This window comes from Branchiostoma lanceolatum, chromosome 11 (genome assembly GCF_035083965.1).
Source record: "Branchiostoma lanceolatum isolate klBraLanc5 chromosome 11, klBraLanc5.hap2, whole genome shotgun sequence".
In the NCBI taxonomy this organism is placed as follows: domain Eukaryota; kingdom Metazoa; phylum Chordata; class Leptocardii; order Amphioxiformes; family Branchiostomatidae; genus Branchiostoma; species Branchiostoma lanceolatum.
In genome coordinates this window covers 9,389,873-9,417,375 of record NC_089732.1, presented here as the reverse complement: position 1 = coordinate 9,417,375, position 27,503 = coordinate 9,389,873, and the positions used below count along the sequence as shown (strand labels likewise).

The 27,503-nt window shown below is 44.4% G+C and overlaps 2 protein-coding genes across 2 annotated transcripts; both read left to right on the top strand.

Moving 5' to 3' along the window:
- The first annotated feature begins 529 nt into the window (after positions 1-529).
- Positions 530-27,217, top strand: LOC136445192 (uncharacterized). Its single transcript, XM_066443060.1, has 9 exons — positions 530-565; positions 980-1,129; positions 1,585-1,726; positions 10,827-11,014; positions 11,598-11,741; positions 12,213-12,354; positions 24,425-24,639; positions 24,812-25,223; positions 26,055-27,217. Exons 1-9 carry the CDS (start codon positions 530-532, stop codon positions 26,564-26,566), a joined length of 1,941 nt encoding a protein of 646 aa, XP_066299157.1. The 3' UTR covers positions 26,567-27,217.
- Positions 5,391-8,795, top strand: LOC136444251 (adipocyte enhancer-binding protein 1-like). The gene is made up of 5 exons (XM_066441765.1): positions 5,391-5,534; positions 5,862-6,052; positions 6,263-6,406; positions 6,972-7,113; positions 7,666-8,795. Exons 1-5 carry the CDS (start codon positions 5,456-5,458, stop codon positions 8,085-8,087), a joined length of 978 nt encoding a protein of 325 aa, XP_066297862.1. The 5' UTR covers positions 5,391-5,455; the 3' UTR covers positions 8,088-8,795.
- Positions 27,218-27,503: the final 286 nt, after the last annotated feature.

Below are 27,503 nucleotides of genomic sequence, written 5' to 3'. Positions count from 1 at the left end.
CTCGACTTAAGTGTAGCTTTCTGTGGAAATTGCCTCAAATCTGCCGACAACGCCATCTTCGTTATATACTGTGGTGACTCACACCAATACATTATCATGAGTGAAAAACACAAATTTCACCAACACCTTAAACAAAAACTTCTGCACTTTTGATCGTGTTGATTTGGTGTCATTTCATGTGCCAAGGTGAGACATGGACACCGTGAAGATAATCGACGTTCTGGTCTAGTAAATGTCGGTCAATGTTGATCAAACTGTAATGATCTCAATATTTTGACCTGGAAAGAAATTAAATATTCTTCTATCTTAATCGTTGTTAAGCGTAGAAGCAAAAACGTAATTAAGCACGTGCGTCGAGGGGGAATGACCTTTTGACATCTAAAGAAAACCAAGAGTCCAAGGTCACTAACGACGTTAAGATTCTTCTTAATGTAATTGTAAAATAATGCCAACGGCAGAAAGAACCTGTGTTACCAGGGAGCCACCTAATAAAGGCTTAGACAAGACAGAGAGTTCGTAATGTCACAGCATGGCGGACAACGCCGCCGACACTATGCTCTGTTTGGTTGGTCTTCTCGTCCTGCTCACGAATGTCGGTAAGTAGGTTGTCACACTCTTATCAATACCGTATGAGTTCCGTATCTATATTTTGGAGCTTAGGTAAAGTTTTGCGGCCGAAGAAGTCCTTGTTTACTTTGACACACCGTTGTACAGCCTGGCTATCCAAGCGAAAAAAACAAACTATTTCTTCTGCCGCAAACTTTACTTAGACAAGTGTCAATACGGAACTCATACAGACAGGATATACGCGCGCATGTACCAACTCAACTTACTGTAGCTGCCTACAATATCCAATCTATTCACATTATCGTCTTATGTGCCAATGGTAAGGGCTCAGAGATTTTTTTTTTTTTAATTCTTTCAAAGATACATTTAGACATAGTATTCTTATTGTCGTTTTCTGACTCGGACACCATAGGTTGAGCTGAGTTCAACAACCAGTATAATAGCAGGTGTAATCACACAAGGAAGAGCCGGCTTATACCCCCAATGGGTGACCAGCTATAAACTCACCTTCAGCTCTGATGGCGTCGAGTGGGACACTTACACCGAACAAGGGCAGGAAAAGGTTGATAACATGTATTTTGTAAATCCATACTTTACCGTAAAGGGATACTGAGATCCTATGTGTGTCAAAATGTCAATTGATTTTACCATTTCTTTTTTTTATACCGATGAAGTCAGTTTGACTTAAACTTTGGGAGCTAAATCAATGTAATCCCCGTGGATGCAAATATGTCTTAAATGTGAAGGCTGTGGCAGCACAAATATACTATGATATATAACGTTGGAGAAAAGCATGCTCTTTTGATCTATATGAAAATGTTATCGTACAATTGATACCGTGTTGATAGATGATGAGAAAAATGAACTAATTTGGTACAATTTGAGTGTCTTTCACTTGAAATCATTGCTGCCTTGCGACAATACATTCTCATATTTATATCAAATGCGTTTGTCAACATTTGTATAGTAGAGTGATCATTAGTGAAAATATCTACATTGATTTTTCCCCTTTAATAGGTGTTTGAAGGCAACACCGACAAGAACACTGAAGTTGAACACCTCCTTGTCCCGCCCGTCACGGCGAGGTTTGTTCGGTTCAACCCGCTGACGTGGTACATATGGGCCAGCATGAGGGTGGAGGTGCTCCTGTGTGCTCCGGGTAAGACAGGATCAAGGTTATCTTGCACCCTCCGCTAATGTCTTTAGTTAAAACCAATCAGCCTTAAGGAAGTGTGCTCTTGATATGCACTAGCCTGTGCACTTATCAAAACAACGCAACGTTAATCCACCATTGACTGGCCAAATGGCATTTTATTTCACTGTCACAATACGTTCAACAGGTTTAGAACAAATTCATTAACTAAAAATAATAGTTTAAGTCTGGGTTTGTGGGCTACAGTGCTGTACTGTCCACTGAGAGTTTTAGCATCTGGCTTATTAAAGGTGCCCTAAGCGATTTCAGGGGGTGAAACTTGAAATATTCTGGGGAAAATAATTCTGTTTTGTGAGGTTGAAATTGACATTTGCTTCCCCATATTAGCACATGTGCATCATTATTTCAGATTTTGGGCGTTTAAAAATAGCACAGAAGCAAGCCACAAAAGGAGTATTTTTTTTAATTGGGTCCCCCCCAAAAATCAACCCAGAATCCAGCCGTAACCGTTTTCTGTTGACAATTTTCGGTAACTTCCGGCCGGTGACATCACAATGCCCAAGGACATTGAGCCATGACCACGTGATTATTTCTTCGGATGCGTTCGGGACTTATCGGTTAGAATCGTGCATGTCCGGAAGATTTGAAATGATGGCTGGCCTCCAAGTGCTCAGATTTTCAATGAGTTCCCACCACACAACGACATCACGTTTTTGCTCCATGATGGTCGATCTGTGATGGTATAGTGATGGTATAGTGTTATCTAAACTTACTATGGATAGAAATCAGAAAAAAAAATTGATTTTGAATATATGACTTTCAGCGCCCTAATATTGCTTAGGTTGCCTTTAAGGACCCTTACAAACAGTCGTAGAATTTTGTCGGTATAAAGGGTCAATAGTCTTTCATTGAGTTATAAGACCTTCGACCTTTTGTTGAATACTGCAAAACATAATGTTAGACCAAGGAGGTTTAATCTTTGGTTAGACAAACTCAGACGAAAGAAGTTATTGCCTGGGTTAGTATGGGCTATCCTTCACGATGGGGAGCTGATATAGGGATGTTGTGAGCAGATCGTCTACAGTGTCCTTCTGGTATGCTGTTATATTTATGTTCCCCACACTTAAGCCCCCGACATAACCGGACACACGTTTGGACTTCATCGGGAGCTTTTTACACGTATTCCACTTACTTAGTCTCCATGTATGGTACTTCCACTTCAGCATCAGCTACAACTGATTCCGCCACTACTACCACCCAGGCCATAACAACCACCACGCCTGCTGTTACAACCACCACGCCTGTCGCTACAACCACCACGCATGATGTTGCAACCACCACGCCAGCTGTTACAACCACTACGCCAGCTGTTACAACCAGTACGCGTACAATTGCTGTAACTACAACCACGATTGCTGTTACAACCACCGAGCCTGCTGTTACAATCACCACACCTACGACGTCAACCGTAATTACAACTAGGATATCAAATGACGCAAGCACAGTGACCATCGCGACGTCGAATGACGCCGACATCATGTCCACTACGACGTCAGCTGAAGCAAAAATTAAGACCGCTACGACGTCGTATAACACCAACACCATGACCAATGCGACGTCACGTTACGACTTGCCGGAGGATCCCACCGGTCCTCCACCGACTACCAGTCGGCTGGGGGAAGGAGGATCCGCCGCCGCCAACACGGGCGGGGCACCGGAAGGGAAGGTGGCAGGCGGCGTGGTCGGAGCGATGGCCATTGCAGGAGCTGGCTTAGCCATTGGAGGGTACCTGCTGTACAAGAAGAAGAGGCTTGCCGTGGAACCTACACCCTAACAACGGAATGACTCCAGTTTTCTACAGATGTGAATTGCAGTAGATGCATAGAACATACTAGCATAGTCCAATTTGTAACATTAGTTATGTGCCAAGAACAGCCTCTTAAAGGTGAAGATCATCGCACACTTTCTGTTAGGCACAATGCTATGTAGATGGTGCACCAAGGATAGGATTGTTTTTCTGTTGTGTGGATGGTTTTCAAGACCAAGAACAGGCGTGTTAGTATACAGATACATGTGTGTGGATGGTGTTCAGAACCAGTGACATGTGTGTTAACTTGTGTGAAAATTGTTCACTACTAGGGCCAGGTGTGTTTGCCTGTGTGTGGATGGTGTTCAGCACTAAGGCAAGGTGTGCTTACCTGTGTGGGCGGTTTCAAGCCACATGGACAGGTGTGTTTACTTATGTGTGGATATTGTTAGGCACCTGGGACATGTGCTCAGCACCAGGGACAGGTGTGTTAACCTGTGTGTGTTGATTTTATTCAGTACCAGGGACATTACTGCTTACTTGAGTGTGGATATGTGCAGCACCAGGGACAGGTGTGTTTACTTGTATGTGGATATTGTTCAGCACCAGGGACGTTATTATTCTCCAAGCAGAGGCTTCGATCGAGAGGGGTAGTTTTATCCGGGATTTTTTACGTCCCTCTGGAGACAAAACTACCCCTCTCGATCGAAGCCCCTGCTTGGAGAATAGGACATTACTTCTTACTTGTGTGTGGATATGTGCAGCACCAGGGACAGCTGTGTCTACTTATCTGTGGATATGTGCAGCACCAGGGACATGCATGTTTACTTGTCTGTGGATGGTGTTCAGCTAGTCTACGCCAGTCAAAATTGGAGCTCCAAATTCAATATGTGGTTTTACAAGAGCCTTATAATGATGATGAACCAGCTATTGTCTATTTTCAAAGATTGATGCAACTGTCTTATGTGTTTTGTATTTTTTATAGTTTGTTTTTATACATTTTTTTTCAATCTTAATATCTTTTTAGATAAAAAAGACCTTTCAGCTCTTTGTAGTGCTGGGGATGACAGAGAATATATGAGGTTTGTCCGACTGAATCCTTGAGTTCTTTTTGCATCATCCTGTGCCTCCCCTGCAAGTGTCGACAGTGATCTTCCTTTCTTCCAGATCAAGGATATAATCACCTGCTTATTGCATATTCACCGTGCGCAAACGGTACACTTTGTAGAATGTCATGTACACATGGTCTAATGCTACATGGGACTCTTGTCAATATTCGTGTCCTCATTTACCCTTAGATCTGTTTTCTGCCCACACGGTAAAGAAAACAACAACGAAAAACTCAATTCACCAGCAGCCTTACTCCTATTTTTCTCCGGTAATCAACTTATTTCCACAGTCTTTCATAGCAGACTCCGAAATCATTATCACGAATTGAACCGACTCACAACCTTACCATGTTTTGTTAAGTGTTCCTTGGGCACAAAGCAAGTTAGAATTAAGCAAACGGCTTCTTGAATTCTGTCTTCTTGATTCAATTGTCAGGTCTAAATTGTTTCATAAGTGGGAAAACCTTTTACTGAATGTAAACGTCCCCTGGAGACCAGTGCTTCAAAGCTCGGTCCAATGTTCATTCGTAGCTGTTGAAAAGGTGATTAGCAACGTTACGTGTTGCCGGATCTCAATACTTTGACCTGGAAAGAAATTTAATATTCTTCTATCTTAATCGTTCGTTGTTAAGCGTAGAAGCAAGAACGTAATTAAGCACGTGCGTCAGGAGGGGAATGACCTTTGAAAAACCAGGGGAAAAACCAAGAGTCCAAGGTCACTAACGACGTTAAGATTCTTTCTTAATGTCAGTTCGACAGCACAAAGAACCTTATAAAGGCTTAGACAAGACAGACAGTAGTACTACGTAGTGTCACAACATGGCGGTCAACGCCGCTGACACTTTACTCTGTTTGGTTGGTCTTCTCGTCCTGCTAACAGATGTCACTACCACAACCGGTAAGGCTGCAATACTTGCGTTTATCAAGTCCGTAGGAGTTCCGTATTTACATTTTGGCTTCGGCAACGTTTGAGGCCAAAGAAGTGTGTGTGTGTGTGTGTGTGTGTGTGTGTGTGTGTGTGTGTGTGTGTGTGTGCGTGTGTGTGTGTGTGTATGCGTGTGTGTGTGTGTGTGCATGCGTGGGTGCGTGTATGTGCGTGCGTGCGTGTGTATGTCTGTGTGTGTTTGTTTGTTTGTTTGTTGTGTGTGCGTTTGCATGCTGATGTTCACTGGCGTCAAAACACTTCTGTTGCTGCATTCGAAAGCTCTTCAAATTTTCCTTGTAGAGACATGTAGTGTAGAGCCGTTCGGCATGGAAAATGCTGCCGCCACGATTACCGCATCTACTGTACACCAGGGCTGCTCTACGGAGAGAGCGCTCTTAAACTCCCAACCAGCGGTTAGGGATGATACGGCCGGTGGATGGGCGGCAGCATGGTGCGCCGCAGATCAGTACGCACCTGGACAATGGCTTCAGGTACGATCATGTACCAACTCAACTCTACTATTATACAATAGCTTCCTGCAATATCCGATCTATTCACATTAATCGTCGTATGTACCAATGGTAAGGGCTCAGAGATATTTTTGGTTTGTTTTTACTAGTATGACTATTGTCACATATTTATTTGTAGGATAGATTTCGACATAATGTTCTTACTGTCTTTTTCTGAATCGGACACCATAGGTTGATCTGAATTCAACAACCAGTATAGCAGGTGTAATCACACAAGGAAGAGCTGACATTGACCAATGGGTAACCAGCTATAAACTCACCTTCAGCTCTGATGGCGCCGTGTGGGACACATACTCCGAACAAGGGCAGGAAAAGGTTTTAGACAAACGTTATCTGATAACGTTTATTTGTAGATACATACGTTGCTGAAAAGGGTGAAGATATTGAAATATTATGTGTGTCATTTGATCTTAGCAGTTCCTTTCTTTTACATTAATTAGGTCACTTTGACTTAAACTTTGTGCAGAAGCTGGGAACCCAACATATATGTAATCCCTGTGGGTGCAAATATCTCTCAAATGTAAAAGTAGTGGCATACTCTTTTGATTTACATGAAAATTTTGAAATCGCACAAAGGATACGAGGTAGATATCATGAGAAGACTGAACTAATTTGTTAAAATGTGAGTGTCTTTCCGAATTCAAAGTGTCAAAGTCAAAATTAAAGGTGCCTTGCACCAAAACATGTAACGTTACACATTTATATCTGTATCTGTATCTGTATCTGTATCTATATAGCCGGTATAACCGCCATCAGGCGTAACACACCAGCGTATATCGAATCCGCTTGTCAATATTTTATAGTAGATTGATTATAAGTTAAAATATTTGCATTGATTTATGTGCTTTTGTTTATATTCCCTCTCCCCCCGGCTTAATAGTTGTTTGAAGGCAACACCGACAGGACCACTGAAGTTGAACACCTCCTTGTCCCGCCCGTCACGGCAAGGTTTGTTCGGTTAAACCCGCTGACGTCGTATGCCCATACCAGCATGAGGGTGGAGGTGCTCCTGTGTGCTCAGGGTAGGACAGGATCAAAGTTATCTCTCGTAGTTTACGGTAATCTCTTGCGGTAAACACACACACACGGACACACACACACGTACACACACACACACGGACACACACACACGTACACACACACACACGGAAACACACGTACACACACACACACACACACACACACAAAGATTCAGTACGTCACTCGGATGCGGAGTTGAGATGAGGATGTTGGGAGCAGGTCGTCTGTTAGCCGCGGCGACTGTTGGAGGGCTTCTCTTACTTGCAGTCTTATACATTAGCCCGTACAACATTGTACGGGCTAATGTATAAGACTGCAAGTAAGAGAAGCCCTCCAACAGTCGCCACGGCTAGTCGTCAGTGTCCTTCTTGAATGATGTTAACATTTATGTTCCCTACACTTTAGCCACTCGACATAAACGGACGTGCGCACTTGTTGGGGCATCTTGGGTAATGAAATTAAAGATGACAGCAGGTGATAAACGCACATTTAAACACTAGTCTAGGTTTTTCGCACGTATTCTACTTACTTCGGGTATGGTTCTTCCACTTAAGCAACAACAACTGAGACCGCCACTACTACAACCCTGGCCGATACAACCACCACACCTGTTATTACAACCACCACGCCTGCTGTAACAACCACCACGCCTGCTGTTACAACCACCACGCCTGCTACTACAACCACCACACCTGCGACCTCAACCGTTATTACAACTAGGACATCTAATGGCGCAAGCACAGTCACCACCACGACGTCAAGTGACGTAAACATCGTGACCACTGCGATGATCGCGTCGCCAACCACCAGTCGGCCGGGGGAAGGAGGATCCGCCGCCGCCAACACGGGCGGGGCACCGGGAGGGAAGGTGGCAGGCGGTGTAGTCGGGACGGTTGCCATTGTGGGAGCTGGCGTAGCCATTGGAGGATATCTGCTGTACAAGAAGAAGAAGGTTACCGTGGAGCCTACACCCTAACAACGGGATGGCACAAAAATTGAGTTACCTGTTTCCTACAAGGCACAGTACAGATTAGGATAGTCCAATTTGTCACATTACTTAGGTGCCAAAAACAGCCACGAGAAGATGAACATCATCTCTGTTAGGGACAATGCTATGTATTGTTCAACAATAGGGACAGGTTGGTTGGTATGTTGATACGGGGGGGGTTATATTACCTCTGTGTAGATGGTGTTCAGAACCATTGACTTGTCGGTTTACTTGTGTGAATATTGTTGAGCACTAGGACCAGGTGTATTTACCTATGTGCGGGTGGTGTTCAGCACTAGGGCCAGGTGTGTTTACCTGTATGTGCGGTTTTCAGCACCAGGGACAGGTGTGTTTTCTGGTTTGTGGATATGTGCAGCACCAGGGACATGCGTGCTTACTTGCGTGTGGATATTGTTCAGCACCAGTGACATGCATGTTTACTTGTGTGTGGATTGTGTTCAGCACCATGGACAGGGCCAGATGACTGTCACCATGGTTACTGGAGGTGATGCGTACACACTGTGGTGTTCGTTACATGATTTAGCAAGTGGGAGGACAGAGCTGGAGGGGCTGACCACCATATCATATATGTATGAATGTGCCGGAGTAAGAATAAAGAGAGCAGTAGCTTGTTAGGCTAGATCATGTTAAGGTAAACGTTCTGTATTTGCTTTTTTGTGATTGTGGTAAGTGCAAAATAAAATCATGCAGATAAAGTACGTCTCTTTGCTTATCCGACTTTTTTACTGTTTCCCTCTACGCCAGTCCAAAATAAAGCTCCAAATTGAATGTGTGGAGTCGTAATGATGAGTAACTAACTATTGTATTTCTGCACCCGAGGTCTATTTTCAAAGATTCATGCAACTGTCCTAAGTATGCTTTGTATTTTTTGTACTTTTTGTACATTTAAAAAAAAAATTAAAAACCTTTTTTTCGTTAAAAAGAATACATCTTTCTGTACCGCTGGGGATGAAAGAAAATATCTCCAGTTTTGTCCGACTGAATTCTTGAGTTCTTTTTGCATCATCCTGTGCCTCCCCTGCGAGTGTCGACAGTGATCTTCCTTTCTTCCAGATAAAGGATATAATCACCTGCTTATTGCATATTCACCCTGCGCAAACGGTACACTTTGTAGTATGTCATGTACACATGGTCTAATGCTACATAGGACTCTTGTCAATATCCGTGTCCTCATTCACCCTTAGATCTGTTTTCTGCCCCCACGGTAAAAAAAAAAACACGAAAAACTCAATTCACCAGCAGCCTTACTCCTATTTTTCTCCGGTAATCAACTTATCTCCACAATCTTTCATAGCAAACTCCAAGACCATTATCACAAATTGAGCCGACTCACAACCTTACAATGTTTATTAAGTGTTCCTTGTGCACAAAGCAAGTTAGGATTAAGCAAACGGCTTCTTGAATCCTGTCTTCTTAATTCAATTGTCAGGTCTAAATTGTTTCATAAGTGGGAAAACCTTTTACTGAATGTAAACGTCCCCTGGAGATCAGTGCTTTTAAGCTCGGTCCAATTTTTGTTGGTAGCTGTTGGCGTTTTGCAACGTTGCGTGTTGTTTTGTGGAAATCAGTGCCTCAAATCTGCCGACAACGACATCTTCGGTATAAACTGTGGTGACAGAGACTCACACCAAGGCATTATCGTTATTTTGTATTAGAATTTCGTTTGTTAAAAACGCCTTATACATTTTTGCATCTTAGGAAAAGTCTCTGTTTTGGCAGAGGATACTTTTTCTGTTCAATTGGGGGGGGGGTCTTTCAAAATAGTACTGGCACCTTTTAACTATCAAACAACGAAACTGCCACGGAAGTGAGGAACACAACTTTCACCAACACTTTAAACAAAACATTCTGCACTTGTTGATCGTGCTGATTTGGTCTCATTGGTTTCATGTGCCAAGGCGAGACATGGTCACCGTGAAGATTGTCGACGCTCTGATAAAGTAAATGTCGGTCAATGTTGATCAAACTGTAATGATTTCAATATTTTGACATGGAAAGAAATTTACTATTCTTCTATCTTAATCGTTAGTTGTTAATCGTAGAACAAGAACGTAGTTAAGCACTTGCGTCAGGAGGGGAATGACCTTTGACATCTAAAGAAAACCAAGAGTCCAAGGTCACTAACGCCGTTAAGATTCTTCCTTAATGTAATTTAAACAACACAAAGAACCCGTGTTACCAGGGAGCCACCTAATAAAAGCTTAGACAAGACAGAGAGCACGTAATGTCATAGCATGGCGGACAACGCCGCCGGCACTATGCGCTGTCTGGTTGGTCTTCTCGTCCTGCTAACGAATGTCGGTAAGTGGGCTATCACACTCTTATCAATACCGTATGAGTTCCGTATCTTTATTTTTGAGCTTGGGTAAAGTTTTGCGACCGAATTCGAAGAAGGCCCTGTTCACTTTGACCCACCGTAGTCATGGTAGTGCAGCCCGGTTATCAAAGCGAAAAACGAGTTCTTCGGTCGAAAACTTTACCTGAGCCAAGAAAATGTCAATACAGAACTCATACAGACTTGATATACGCGCAGTTTGTGTGTGTGTGTGTGTGTGTGTGTGTGTGTGTGTGTGTGTGTGTGTGTGTGTGCGGGTGCGCGCGTGTGTGTGCGTGCACCTGTGTGTGTGTGTGTTTGCATGTTGATATTCTTTGGCGTCAAAACACGTCTGTTGCTGCGTTCGAAAGCTCTTTAATTTTTTCTTGTAGAGACATGCAGTGTTGAGCCGTCGGGCATGGAAAATGCTGCCGCCACGATTACCGCATCTACCACTCATGCTAGCTGTTCCACGGAGAGAGCGCTCTTAAACTCCCAACCAGCGGTTAGGGATGATACGGACGCATGGGGGGCAGCATGGTGCGCCGCAAATCAGAACGCACCTGGACAATGGCTTCAGGTACGATTATGTACCAACTTCAACTTAACTATAGCTGCCTACAATATCCATTCTACTCACATTAACTGTCTTATGTTCCAATGGTAAGGGCTCAGAGATATGTTTTGGTTTGTTTGTTTGTTTTACTATTATACTCAGATTATGACAGGAAGTTTGGGTATACATATCGGTAATTGCCCCTTCTACGATCAAGAAAGAAAGGCGCTGTTTCAAGAGGCCACCAAATTCCATCCAAATTTCTCCAAGTTAACAGACAAAAAGAAAACTACTCCCCTCTTAACATCACAAAACCCACACAACATAGAAAAAGTGGGATCATTCGTCTTCCACTGTCTCGGAAAAAGAAGTCTAAGCCAAATAAGATAGAATTTAGTGTTAGTATTTAGACTAGAAAAGTCACATTCTATATTGTTATCAATTGTCTGTCCGTCCTTTCATGTTACATGTACTTGCAATTAGCCTACGGACAAGAACTTGCAATAAACTTATTATTATTACTATTATGGCTACCGTCACATATTTATTTGTAGGGTAGATTTCGACATAATGTTCTTATTGTCTTTTTCTGAATCGGACACCATAGGTTGATCTGAATTCAACAACCAGTATAGCAGGTGTAATCACACAAGGAAGAGCTGACATGGACCAACGGGTGACCAGCTATAAACTCACCTTCAGCTCTGATGGCGCCGTGTGGGACACATACTCCGAACAAGGGCAGGAAAAGGTTGATAACATGTATTTTGTAAATCCATACTTTACCGTAAAGGGATACTGAGATCCTATGTGTGTCAAAATGTCAATTGATTTTACCATCTCTTTTTTTATACCGATGAAGTCAGTTTGACTTAAACTTTGGGAGCTAAATCAATGTAATCCCCGTGGATGCAAATATGTCTTAAATGCAAAGGTTGTGGCAGCACAAATATACTATGATATATAACGTTGGAGAAAAGCATGCTCTTTTGATTCATATGAAAATATTATCGTACTATTGATACCATGTTGACATGTAATGAGAAAAATGAACTAATTTGGTACAATTTGAGTGTCTTTCCGAATTCGAAGTTATTCACTTGAAATCATTGGTGCTTTGCGACAATACATTTTCGTATTTATATCAAATGTGTTTGTCAACATTTGTATAGTAGATTGATCATAAGTGAAAATATCTACATTGAATTTTTCCCTTTAATAGGTGTTTGAAGGCAACACCGACAGGAACACTGAAGTTGAACACCTCCTTGTCCCGCCCGTCACGGCAAGGTTTGTTCGGTTCAACCCGCTGACGTCGTATGGCCATACCAGCATGAGGGTGGAGGTGCTCCTGTGTGCTCAAGGTAGGACAGGAGCAAAGTTATCTCTCGCAGTTTCCGGTAATCCCTTGCACACACACGCACGCACGCACGCACACACACACACACACACACACACACACACACACACACACACACACACACACACACATACATACATACATACAAAGTGATTTGTATGTGAACTCATACAGACTTGATCTACATACACACATATAGTGTGTGTGTGTGTGTGTGTTTGCGTGTGCGTGTGTGTGTTTGCGTGCGCGTGTGTTTGTTGTAGGTGCGCAGGGCGTCCATGTGTTTGCATGCTGATATTCGTTGGCGTCAAAACACGTCTGTTGCTGCGTTTGAAAGCTTTTTGGGTCACGTTTGCCATGCCTACGTCACGTGTGCCAAAACGTACGGATACGTGTCGTACCTATGGTTCTGCAATTTCCGTGTCAAAATTTCCGTGTCACGTATGGACCCACGTTTTTAGGTATATACGTGACGTTTTGGGGTCAATTCGTCACGTGTGCCGGGCCTACGTCACGTATGGCAAAACGTACGGATACGCAAAGTACATATGGTTCTGCAATTTTCGTGTCACAATTACGAACATTAGAAGACGTACGTTCTCGGGTCCATACGTCACGTATGGCATAACGTATGTTTGACATACGTCACGTACTAGACGCGACGTATATATGGTCCTATGGCTATGGCATCATTTCCGTGTCAAAATTACGTACGTAAAAAACGTCACGTTTTCGGGTTTATACGTGACGTATTGGGGGTTAATACGTCACGTATGAAAGGCCTACGTCACGTATGCCGGAACGTACGGATACGTGACATACATATGGTTTTGCAATTTCCGTGTCAAAATTACCTACATAAAAAAACGTACGATTTCGCGTCCAAACGTCACGTATAACAGGTCATACGTCACATAAGGCATATACGTCACGTACTAAACGTGACATACATATGTCGTGGCAAAATATCGTATCTACGTAGACGTCACGTTTTGTGGTTATACGTTACGCACATAAATGGGTTATGTTAACGTACCACGTTAACGTAACGTATGTACGCCCTTCAAGTTATTATAACAAACAACGTTAACATAACGTAGTCGTAGGTATCATAACGCATTACGTTAACGTAACATAGTCATTTACGTTATCATAACGCAGAGCGCTAACGTAACGTACACTAGAGTGAACCTTTATAATAGGCGTGTTCTGTTTACGTCATTGGTTTATGTTGTGTATAACGTCTACGATAGACGCGTTCTGGTGACGTCATCAGTTTATGTTATGTACAACGTGTATGATAGACTTGTTCTTGTGACGTCATCAGTCTATGTTTTGCAAAAGCCGCAGCACACAATGTATTAGTGTGGGCACAAAGTAGTACGGACACAATATTTGATGCCTGGCTAGAATATCCTATGTGAGAATTAGCCAGGTTTAAACTGTGCCGTGTGGTATACTGTCTGAATTGATGAATTGAATTGTAAACCATTCTGTTCGTGTATATCCGAAAGTGCGCCATACTACGCGTCAACCCGTTCATTGAGTGGACCCAACAGATCGGCGACTGTCCGCATCAAACCGTCATCTGTCCGAAGGTCGCGTACAGTCTTCCTATCCTCTGCCTCGTCTTCGCTCAGACCTGACCACAAGCCATTTGCGAAATCCTTCGTGCGGCTCTTGAAATGTAAATCCTCCAGGGAACGACGAACTTTCTCGTCCCTGTGCAGAGAATCGCAGCGGACCTCGGAGCGTGCACGTCCGACCCGACACTTGCCAACGCCATGAGGTCCCTTGTGTCCCTTCACGGGTAGAGAACAAGCACGACAGTACTTGGAACCTGCCGTGATCCTAGCGCGATGCCGGAAGCGGAGACCTTAAAACGAAGACGAACACGAGCTGGAAAAACTTGAAATTTTTGGGGGGGTACGGACCGCTGTGGCCGGCACGCGCCCTGTGGTCGCCGAGACTGTCGGGTGGAAGTGGTCTGAGCGGAGATGCCGACGGGGGGGAACATGTGCTGACCCGCTCAGGACCCGTATGTCGAGGGCGGAGCTTGACCACGGAGACGCCATACTACGCGTCAGCCGTCAACAGTTCCATGGTGATCAGCCATTGGTTGGAAATCAAGGTGGTCGTGAGCTCGCTGCTTGTGTGGATTACCGCCCAGCGGGCCGGGTGACAGTTTACAGTTCACCATACTTTCTGTAAAGACGCATTGCATTATCAGAATATGAATTTACATGAATGTTATAGTCGACTTGATGGATAAAATATTGGGAAGTATAGTAGAGCATTTGTCATCGATTGTGTAACTATTGTGACATTCTCATCCATTTGAAACCTGAAATTGTTATTTGGCCTTGTTTGGATCTGACATGTTTAGATTTATGTGGGTTAGGATATGGAGGGATCACTATGTACTTCTGTGGAATACTGCCACACGAAAATAATGTTTTGGTCTGTCTATTACAATGTAAAAGCAGTGATGGGCGATGGTTTTGATCCCATATATGCATGACCGCGGCTACAAGTATCCCCGAGAACTAACACTACAGACACAATATCTGCCCGTACACATCGATTGTACTCGTACTCGAAGATTCCCTCTCATGAACTTTCCAAGCCCCTTTGTGTCGATTTTGTAGACACTCTGGCACATCACACAACAAGGTGGTCTTTATACAACCACCAGAGAATCACACCTTTTTGTCTCCAGTTGGCTTATCACAATACAAACTTGCACCTGGTAGGGAGAGCGGGTAAAAAAACCGGGACATTTGATATAAAGGTCACAATCTTCTACTCTCCAAGCAGAGGTTAGTGGGGCAGATCGTCACCGTTTTATCATATGCCCCGTGGTTTTAGTTTGGATGGGGCTAGCGGACAAAAAACGGGGCATATATTATGATAAAACAGTGACGAGCTGCCCCACAAACCTCTGATTGGAGAGTAGTAAGGGACAATTAGAGAGACCCGGCCGTCGCTCAGAAAAAAAGGATCATTCATTGCCTCCATTGCAGACTCCGTCCGGCCAAGGAGGTTGGTGAGGCTGTTTACTTTTTCAAGTTAAAGCTTTACTATTACATTTTTTGTTATTGCTGGCCTTCTCGGTCTTCCCGGACAGCAATAAGAAGAAGAAAAATGTAATAGTAAAGCTTTAACTTAAAAAAGAAAACAGCCGTAAGAGTCTGCAATGGAGGCTAGATCTTTCAACCAATATCGATCTTCTAGGAGCTCTTCACATCTGCTTTGAAGCCCAAGCATCTGCTTGGATCACAAATATCTGATGCATGGATCCCAAACATCTGCTTGGAGCCACTGCCATGTGCTTTTCTAGATAATTTTCCACAGCTCCCAAGCAGATCTATAGGTCCCAATATCTGCTTTGAGTCCCAACATCTGCTTTAAGCCTCTATTATCTGGTCGGAGCTCCAAACACCCATTGCAGACTCTTACTAGCCTCCTTCGCAGACTTCCTATGAACAGCGGTGTTTATATTGTGTGGGGGGGGGGGCAAACTTCTCTGAAGGGAGTTATGTAGCCAAGGGTGTTGTGTAGCCGAGGGACGCTGAACACAACTCCCTTCAGAGAAGTTTGCCCCCCCCCCCCCCAATATAAACACCGCTGTTCATCGGAAGTCTGCGAAGGCGGCTACATTGGAGCAGAACGAGAAAGGCACAAGCCTCACTCAGAGTGCCAGCCCTTTTTAGCTTTCCACGTCCGCTCGCCACGACCCGCTACCTGGCTAAAAAAAAGATCTGACACTCAGGCTAGAAAGGCATATCTATATATAGAAAGCACATGTTAGTGGCTCCAAGTAGATGTTTGGGCTCCAAGCAGACCCTATCTTCATAGCCGACCCCCTTCATACAGCTGACTCTAGTTGGCCAATTTCTACTATTTTCCCAGCGACCCGCAGAGACTGATAGAGAAACTTTTATTGTGAGAACTATTACAAGGCTCAACCATAAAACCTCCTTGGCTCAACCAAGGCGCGAACCTCCCACTGGGACGTGCGCGGGTGACTGGACTTGGGCCAGAAATCGGTCATAAAAAGATTAGTAACCCGGACATTCGTACGGCTGTTAACATTACCACGCGCGAGGAGCGGAAGCGACACCTTTATTGAATAGAAATATTCCGCCCTGTTTGAGCAAGGAGGTTTAATCAGGTTATCGCAGATCTTATAATTAGGTTGCAAAACATACTTCTTCTTCCAGTTTGATACGGTCTTCGCAACATATAGATCTGCTTGGAGATTATGGCACATCTACGATCTAGAAAAAAACATATTCCAAGCAGATGTTTAAGCTCCAAGCAGATGTTTGGGCTCCAAGCAGATGTTTGGGATCCAAGCAGATAGTTGGGATCCAAGCAGATGTTTGGGATCCAAGCAGATAGTTGGGATCCAAGCAGATGCAGAGAGCTCCAAGGAGATCGATATTGGGTGAAAGATTTAGCCTCCATTGAAGACTCCTTCCGGCTATTTTCTTTTTTAAGTTTTACTATTACATTTTTCTTGTTGCTGTCCGGGATTAGGACCGGAAGGCCAACAATAAGAAGAAAAAAATTGTTATAGTAAAGCTATAACCTGACAAAGAAAACAGCCGGAAGGAGTCTGCAATGAAGGATTTGAAAGTTACGACCGGGCTTCTCTTAGCATACTACTCTGCAAACATAGGCTGGTGGAGAGTTTGTGACCTTTTTATCAAATGCCCCGTTTTTTTGCCCGCTCTCCCCACCAGGTGCAAGTTTGTGATATTTACTGGAGACAAAGAGGTGTGGCTCTCTGATGTTTTATAACAGGAAGATTGTATAAAGACCACCATGTGTGGTCTGTCGGAGTGTCTAGCCGATCGTTGGAAATATGTGGACGATTTAACACTCGGAGAAAACAGAAATGTGCGCAAACAGTCATACCTTCATGATCATAGCCTCCGTTGCAGTCCTTTTCCCCGCGGCGTTTTTTTTTCAATTTTTTTTGGTGGGGGGGGGGGGCGCCGCGTATCTGCTTGGGATCTCGTATCCGCCGTCCCCCTGTGTCCGCTATAGACCCTGTAACTGCCGCTAGCGGCAGTTACAGGGTCTATAGCGGATACGAGATCCCAAGCAGATACGCCCCCCCCCCCAAAAAAAAAATTGAAAAAAAAAACGCCGCGGGGAAAAGGACTGCAACGGAGGCTACATGATCAAGTGAATTCACTTGAAGTATGGTCCAACACTGCGCAACTTTAAACCCCTAAGAAATGTATGGTGCTGACTATGTCTTATGAAGAGCCCACCTCCCCTCCACCCATAACTCTAGATCTCGGGGGCAAACCCCTTCTGATCCCTTCTGGCAGTGATCGTTGCTAAAGTGTTGGGAATCTGGTTGCAGTCTAATCTGAAATGGGACAAACAAGTCTGCGAGTCTACCAAGAAGGCCAACAAATGTATGTTTATGCTCCGGAGACTTTAGACGTTCGGTGACCGTGTACTGCGGCTATATTAGACCTATCCTGGAATACTGTGTACCCGTCTATCAGCCTCTACCAGTCTCCGCGGGTCGCTGGGAAAATAGTAGAAATTGGCCAAATAGAGTCAATTGTAGTATGAAGGGAGTCCGCTATCATGGAGAGAGGGTCCAATAGGCCGTAGCCGACTCCCTTCATATAGTTCAGACTCTATTTAATTTCTACTCTTTTCCCAGCTATTATAAAAGTACAGGGGAGTTGATACCGCCGCCCGTCACAAACAAAAACATTACTTCCGTGTGCCAGCATTTATAGATCATTTATAGATCAGCAGAGATTGAACCCGTATACAAAACTCCCTACCCTGGGAGACCAGGCACCGTATATCATTCCACAGAGGTACATAGTGATCCCTCCATATCCTACATAAATCTAAATATTCCAGATCCAAACAAGGCCAGACAACAATTTTAGGTTCCAAATAGATGAGAATGGGACGAACTTGCATCTGGTGGGGAGAGCGGGCCAAAAAATGGGGCATTTGATAAAAGATCATAAAAAGGTCACAATCTCCCCCCCAAACTTTTGCTTGGAGATTAGTAAGAGACAGCCAAAGAAGCCCGGCCGTCACTCAGAAAAAATATATTTCACAGCCTTCATTGCAGACTCCTTCCGGCTGTTTTCTTTGTCAGGTTATAGCTTTACTATAACAATTTTTTTCTTCTTATTGTTGGCCTTCCGGTCCTAATCCCGGACAGCAACAAGAAAAATGTAATAGTAAAACTTAAAAAAGAAAATAGCCGGAAGGAGTCTTCAATGGAGGCTAAATCTTTCACCCAATATCGATCTCCTTGGAGCTCTCTGCATCTGCTTGGATCCCAACTATCTGCTTGGATCCCAAACATCTGCTTGGATCCCAACTATCTGCTTGGATCCCAAACATCTGCTTGGAGCCCAAACATCTGCTTGGAGCCCAAACATCTGCTTGGAATATGTTTTTTTCTAGATCATAGATGTGCCATAATCTCCAAGCAGATCTATATGTTGCGAAGACCGCATCAAACTGGAAGAAGAAGTATGTTTTGCAACCTAATTATAAGATCTGCGATAACCTGATTAAACCTCCTTGCTCAAACAGGGCGGAATATTTCTATTCAATAAAGGTGTCGCTTCCGCTCCTCGCGCGTGGTAATGTTAACAGCCGTACGAATGTCCGGGTTACTAATCTTTTTATGACCGATTTCTGGCCCAAGTCCAGTCACCCGCGCACGTCCCAGTGGGAGGTTCGCGCCTTGGTTGAGCCAAGGAGGTTTTATGGTTGAGCCTTGTGAATGTTCTCACAATTAAAGTTTCTCTATCAGTCTCTGCGGGTCGCTGGGAAAATAGTAGAAATTGGCCAACTAGAGTCAGCTGTATGAAGGGGGTCGGCTATGGAGATAGGGTCTGCTTGGAGCCCAAACATCTACTTGGAGCCACTAACATGTGCTTTCTATATATAGATATGCCTTTTTAGCCTGAGTGTCAGATCTTTTTTTTAGCCAGGTAGCGGGTCGTGGCGAGCGGTCGTGGAAAGCTAAATAGGGCTGGCACTCTGAGTGAGGCTTATGCCTTTCTCGTTCTGCTCCAATGTAGCCGCCTTCGCAGACTTCCGATGAACAGCGGTGTTTATATGGGGGGGGGGGGGCAAACTTCTCTGAAGGGAGTTGTGTACAGCGTCCCTCGGCTACATAACTCCCTTCAGAGAAGTTTGCCCCCCCCCCCCCCCCACAATATAAACACCGCTGTTCATAGGAAGTCTGCGAAGGAGGCTAGTAAGAGTCTGCAATGGGTGTTTGGAGCTCCGACCAGATAATAGAGGCTTAAAGCAGATGTTGGGACTCAAAGCAGATATTGGGACCTATAGATCTGCTTGGGAGCTGTGGAAAATTATCTAGAAAAGCACATGGTAGTGGCTCCAAGCAGATGTTTGGGATCCATGCATCAGATATTTGTGATCCAGGCAGATGCTTGGGCTTCAAAGCAGATGTGAAGAGCTCCTAGAAGATCGATATTGGTTGAAAGATCTAGCCTCCATTGCAGACTCTTACGGCTGTTTTCTTTTTTAAGTTAAAGCTTTACTATTACATTTTTCTTCTTCTTATTGCTGTCCGGGAAGACCGAGAAGGCCAGCAATAACAAAAAATGTAATAGTAAAGCTTTAACTTGAAAAAGTAAACAGCCTCACCAACCTCCTTGGCCGGACGGAGTCTGCAATGGAGGCAATGAAAGATCCTTTTTTTCTGAGCGACGACCGGGTCTCTCTAATTGTCCCTTACTACTCTCCAATCAGAGGTTTGTGGGGCAGCTCGTCACCGTTTTATCATAATATATGCCCCGTTTTTTGTCCGCTAGCCCCATCCAAACTAAAACCACGGGGCATATGATAAAACGGTGACGATCTGCCCCACTAACCTCTGCTTGGAGAGTAGAAGATTGTGACCTTTATATCAAATGTCCCGGTTTTTTTACCCGCTCTCCCTACCAGGTGCAAGTTTGTATTGTGATAAGCCAACTGGAGACAAAAAGGTGTGATTCTCTGGTGGTTGTATAAAGACCACCTTGTTGTGTGATGTGCCAGAGTGTCTACAAAATCGACACAAAGGGGCTTGGAAAGTTCATGAGAGGGAATCTTCGAGTACGAGTACAATCGATGTGTACGGGCAGATATTGTGTCTGTTAGTTCTCGGGGATACTTGTAGCCGCGGTCATGCATATATGGGATCAAAACCATCGCCCATCACTGCTTTTACATTGTAATAGACAGACCAAAACATTATTTTCGTGTGGCAGTATTCCACAGAAGTACATAGTGATCCCTCCATATCCTAACCCACATAAATCTAAACATGTCAGATCCAAACAAGGCCAGACAACAATTTCAGGTTTCAAATGGATGAGAATGTCACAATAGTTACACAATCGATGACAAATGCTCTACTATACTTTCCAATATTTTATCCATCAAGTCGACTATAACATTCATGTAAATTCATATTCTGATAATGCAATGCGTCTTTACAGAAAGTATGGTGAACTGTAAACTGTCACCCGGCCCGCTGGGCGGTAATCCACACAAGCAGCGAGCTCACGACCACCTTGATTTCCAACCAATGGCTGATCACCATGGAACTGTTGACGCGTAGTATGGCGTCTCCGTGGTCAAGCTCCGCCCTCGACATACGGGTCCTGAGCGGGTCAGCACATGTTCCCCCCCGTCGGCATCTCCGCTCAGACCACTTCCACCCGACAGTCTCGGCGACCACAGGGCGCGTGCCGGCCACAGCGGTCCGTTCCCCCCCAAAAATTTCAAGTTTTTCCAGCTTGTGTTCGTCTTCGTTTTAAGGTCTCCGCTTCCGGCATCGCGCTAGGATCACGGCAGGTTCCAAGTACTGTCGTGCTTGTTCTCTACCCGTGAAGGGACACAAGGGACCTCATGGCGTTGGCAAGTGTCGGGTCGGACGTGCACGCTCCGAGGTCCACTACGATTCTCTGCGCCGGGACTATAAAGTTCGTCGTTCCCTGGAGGATTTACATTTCAAGAGCCGCTCGAAGGATTTCGCAAATGGCTTGTGGTCAGGTCTGAGCGAAGACGAGGCAGAGGATAGGAAGACTGTACGCGACCTTCGGACAGATGACGGTTTGATGCGGACAGTCGCCGATCTGTTGGGTCCACTCAATGAACGGGTTGACGCGTAGTATGGCGCACTTTCGAATATACACGAACAGAATGGTTCACAATTCAATTCATCAATTCAGACAGTATACCACACGGCACAGTTTAAACCTGGCTAATTCTCACATAGGATATTCTAGCCAGGCATCAAATATTGTGTCCGTACTACTTTGTGCCCACACTAATACATTGTGTGCTGCGGCTTTTGCAAAACATAGACTGATGACGTCACAAGAACAAGTCTATCATACACGTTGTACATAACATAAACTGATGACGTCACCAGAACGCGTCTATCGTAGACGTTATACACAACATAAACCAATGACGTAAACAGAACACGCCTATTATAAAGGTTCACTCTAGTGTACGTTACGTTAGCGCTCTGCGTTATGATAACGTAAATGACTATGTTACGTTAACGTAATGCGTTATGATACCTACGACTACGTTATGTTAACGTTGTTTGTTATAATAACTTGAAGGGCGTACAAACGTTACGTTAACGTGGTACGTTAACATAACCCATTTATGTACGTAACGTATAACCCCAAAACGTGACGTCTACGTAGATACGATATTTTGATCTAAAAATGCCACGACATATGTATGTCACGTTTAGTACGTGACGTATATGCCTTATGTCACGTATGACCTGTTATACGTGACGTTTGGACGCGAAAACGAACGTTTTTTATGTAGGTAATTTTGACACGGAAATTGCAAAACCACATGTATGTCACGTATCCGTACGTTCCAGCATACGTGACGTAGGCCGTTCATACGTGACGTATTGACCCCCAATACGTCACGTATAAACCCGAAAACGTGACGTTTTTTACGTACGTAATTTTGACACGGAAATGATGCCATAGTCTGTGCATCTGTTTGTGTATGAGATCTAGAACAGCACAACTCCAGAATTAGGTTTGCTTTAGATTCGAGTGGGACATAACCACCTTGGAAATGGGGGTGGCTAAATCTAAGCGCGCTATCCTTCCGATATTGAAATCGTCCCTATTACAGCATAAACATATTCAGGCCTATCTAAGGTACGTTTTTGAGTATGGTATTTTGACACGAAAATTGTAAAGTAGTTAAAAGATCCCCTTGTAAGGACCCTGTCGTGTACCCAAAGCGATGATTTTAAACGCTATATTCATACCAAAGAAGACGTTTATTCGTTCATTAAAAGTACCTTTTTCGACATCGATTTCTTGACGCGGAGATGATGTCATATATGCCAGGCCTACGTCACGTATGGCAAAACGTATGGATACGTGACGTACATGTACATGTGGTTCTGCAATTTTCGTGTCAAAATTACGAACATGAAAAAACGAACGTTTTCTGGTCCATACGTCACGTATTCCAGGCCACACGTTACGTATGGCATCACGTATGTTTGCCAAACGTCACGTACTAAACGTGACGTACATATGGTCCTGGCATTTTCAGATCAAAATATCATTTTATCGTAAACGTTACGTTTTGGCTCTTATACGTTACGTACATAAAAGGGTTATGTTAAAATGATGGCATACTTATCCCAGCAAAGATTATGTAAGTCATTTGCACAAATAAACAATCTTACACGGGTAATATTAAGCAAATTCACTTCCTTTTGTTATCTACACCCTTTACCGGAGTCTAACCTTTAATCTGGTAGACCTCATTTGCCATGTGTCCGCCTTCACCGTCAGCTGCACAGACTGTAGACGGTCCGTACTTGTTGTAGGTGTTGTGGGCATCAGCAGACCCAGCACACCAGCCGCCATGCTGTACAGCAAACACGGCAAAGCCACGAGAGAGTGCAACCTGGTAGCACTTCTCTATGGGGTTCTGACGGGCACCGTAGCTGCCATCTAGGCGTGGATCTGTCCTCTCGAGTGTTGGAATGGCGCGATCAACTGCGTCCCTCCAGCAACCCAGGCTGGCGTAACCACGGCTTCCTGTATGAGGGAGGAGCTCGAGTTATTACTGTGATCGCCGAGTATCTTTAGCATTTGTTTCCTCCATGAAAAATTGGTGTAACGGGGAGGGCCCCTACATAAGACGTTTTTCAAACGCTCGAAGTCACGGCGCTGCTAGCTATAATTTCCGGAAAATGTCAGGTTTTGATAAATAGAGTTTGGACACATTAATCTTCCTCCTAATACCCTGCCAAGGTGTCCACAGCAAGCGTTAAGATAACGTAAAGGACTGTGTTACGTTAACGTAATGCGTTATGATAACTATGACTATGTTTTCTTAACATAGTTTCTTATGATAACTTGAAGGGTTTACATGCGTTACGTTAACGTGGTACGTTAACATAAGCCTTCTATGTACGTATAACCCCAAAACGTGACGTTTATGATAGAATGATATTTTCATCTGAAAATGCCAGGTCCATGTGTACGTCAAGTTTGGTACGTGACGTATGAAAGCAAACGTGACGTATGGACCGGAATAAGTGTCGTATGGACCAGAAAACGTACGTTTTTTTCATGTTCGTAATTTTGACACGAAAATGCAGAACCATATGTACGTCACGTATCCGTACGTTTTGCCATACGTGACGTAGGCCTGGCATACGTGACGTATTGACCCCCAAGACGTCACGTAAAGACAAAAAACGTAACGTTTTTTTCGTACGTAATTTTGACACGGAAATGATGCCATAGACACGGATACAGCCCCAAAACATGACCTTTCTGGCGATGGTAACAAAACGAAGGTTCCCTGTTTTAGCTAATCTCCAAGCTTCCGGTTCCAAAATCGTACAAGCTAGCCGGAGTCGTAGACGTTTTTTTTTTCGTTTATTAAAGGTACCTTTTTCGACATCGATTTTTTGACACGGCAGCACTTGCACGCGGTCTGCTGAAGTCCAAACTTTGACACTGTTGGCTTTTTATGTCCATCAGGCGACCAAAAAATGATAACCTTCCCCGGTCCACGCAGCACCAGTAACTACGCCAGGCTGGGGACGTCACTATCTCAGAACTTAACGGGCTTTACTCTCTGTCTGCACATGCGCACCGACATGAGCTCCAGCAGCGATGCAGGTTTGGTCAGCTACGCTGTGAATCAACAGTACAACGAGCTTCTTCTCTTCGATAGAGGAGGGAACGGTTTGGAAGTAAGTTTACAGTCATGTTCGGTATTACAGCTCTGGCATATTTCTCACCAACCAACCGAAAGCTTGGTTGCAGATAAGCCTTGTACAATATGCACCGGTCAGGTTGACGTATCATTGCCTGCAGTGCCAAATGCCCTATAACCATTTATGTCTTCTGTATATATTTTTCCAGTTGTATGTACAAGGTGAGCGGGCTGTCATGGGTACCCTGCCTGTGTGGGATGGCGCGCGGCACGTCATATGTGTTACCTGGCGCAGCAATGACGGCGCTTGGCAGGTGTACGCTGACGGCGTGCTGAAGACTACCGGCTCGGGGCTCCATGTCGGAGGAAAGGTGCGCAGCGGCGGCACGTTCATCCTCGCACAGGAACAAGACACACTTGGGGGAGGATTCGAAGCAAATCAAGCATTCATCGGAGAACTGTCCCAGGTGAACCTCTGGGACCGCGTGCTGTCTCCAGCTGAGGTAGGGGGGGACTGGGCGGCGTTCTGTGATCACCATGGCAACGTGATTGACTGGGCAACGGAAACCATCCAAGTTTCGGGACAGGCCGTCAGCGATGAGTACAGTTGTCTAGGGTCTGGTGAGTCTCTAACATTTCTGAATAGTAAGGTCATGTAAATTGCCCTCTAAATCTTCAGGTAAATCGGAAGCTTTAGATTAAAGCGGGGCATAACCACGTTGGAAATAGTGGTGGCACGTTTACGCGAGGCCAACTATGCTTTGGTCTCAAGCGGGACATAACCACGTTTGCGATGGAGGCTACACAACGATGCTTTAGTAGCTTTCGCGTGGGCTGGCGGCACACAAGGGTATTCTATTAGGATATCTCACTACCGTATGGCATGTCGGCAACGAAATAACGTAACGTCTTCGCAATATACATATTTAGTCAAAGTTCTATGATATGCGATATTGAAGAAAATCTTAGCGCGATATTGTTGCGATATTGAAAACGTCCCTATTACAGCATAAAGGTCATATTTAGGCCTATCCAACGTACGTTTTTGAGTATGGTATTTTGACACGAAAATTGTAAAGAAGTTAATAGGTCCCTTTGTAAGGACCCTGTCGTGTACCCAAAACGATGATTTTAAACGCTATATTCATACCATAGTAGACGTTTATTCGTTCATTAAAGGTACCTTTTTCGACATCGATTTCTTGACGCGGAAATGATGCAATAGGATGTTGGGTACAGGTCGTCTGTGTCCTTCTTGTATGATATTAACATTTACGTTTCCTACACTTCAGCCACTCGACATAAACGGACGTGCGCACTCGTTGGGGCATCTTGTGTAATGACATTAAAGAGAACAGCAGGTGATAAACACACGTTTGAACATGTAGAGTCTAGTTTTTTTTTACACGTATTCCACTTACTTAGTCTTCGTGTATGGTTGTTCCACTTCAGCAACAACAACTGAGGCCGCCACTACTACAACCCTGGTCGATACAACCACGTACACCACACCTGTTGTTACAACCACCACGCCTGCTGTAACAACCACCACGCCTGCTGTTACAACCACCACGCCTGCTGTTACAACCACAACGCCTGCCACTACAACCACCACGCCTGATGTTACAACCACCACGTCTGCTGTTACAATCACCACGCCTACAGTTACAACCACCACACCAGCGACCTCAACCTTTATTACAACTAGGACATCTAATGGCGCAAGCACAGTCACCACCACGACGTCAAGTGACGCAAACACCATGACCACTGCGATGATCGCGTCGCCAACTACCAGTCGGCCGGGGGAAGGAGGATCCGCCGCCGCCAACACGGGCGGGGCACCGGGAGGGAAGGTGGCAGGCGGTGTAGTCGGGGCGATTGCCATTGTGGGAGCTGGCGTAGCCATTGGAGGATACCTGCTGTACAAGAAGAAGAAGTTTACCGTGGAGCCTACACCCTAACAACGGGATGGCACATAAATTCACAGAAACCTGTTTCCCTGACAAACGTGAATTGCAGTAGAATCACAGTACAGATTAGCAGAGTCCATTAGTCACATTAGTTAGGTGCCAAAAACAGCCACGAGAAGGTGAAAGTAATCACAAACTCTCTGTTAGGGACATTGCTATGCAGATATTGTAAAATACCAGGGACAGAGTTGTTCGTATATGGATACGGGGGGGGGGGGGCTGTTTCCTCTGCGTGGATGGTGTTCAGAAGCATTGACTTGTGTGTATACTTGAATGTGTGAATATTGTTGACTACTAGGATCAGGTGTAGTTACCTATGTGTTTGTGGTGTTAAGCACTAGGGCCAGGCATGTGTGCAGCACCAGGGACATGCATGTGTGGTTGTACAAGAGCGTTATAATGATGAGTGACTAGCTGTTGTCTTTTTTCACCCGGGGTCTAATTTCAAAGATTGATTCAACTGTCCTAAGTGTTTTGTATTTTTTTATAGTTTGTTGTTTTACGTGTTTTTTTTATATTTCTGTACTGCTGGGAATGTAAGAAGATATATTCAGTTTCGTCCGCCTGTATCATTGAGTTCCATTTGTACCATCCTGTGTCACCAGTGATCCTCCTTTCTTCCATATTAAAGATATGATCGCCTGAGCTGCTTATTGCATATTCACCGTGCTCAGACTGTACAATTTGTAGAATGTCATGCACACATGGTCTAATACCTTTTTTCGGTATACCTATATGTACATGGGATTCTTGTCAATATTCCTGTCCTCATTTGACCTTAGATCGATCTTTTTCTGCCCCCATCAAACGAAAAACTCAATTCACCAGCAACCTTACTCCCATTTTACTTCGGTAATCAACTTATCTCCACAGTCTTTCATAGCAGACTCCAAGACCATTATCACGAATTGAACCGACTCACAACCTT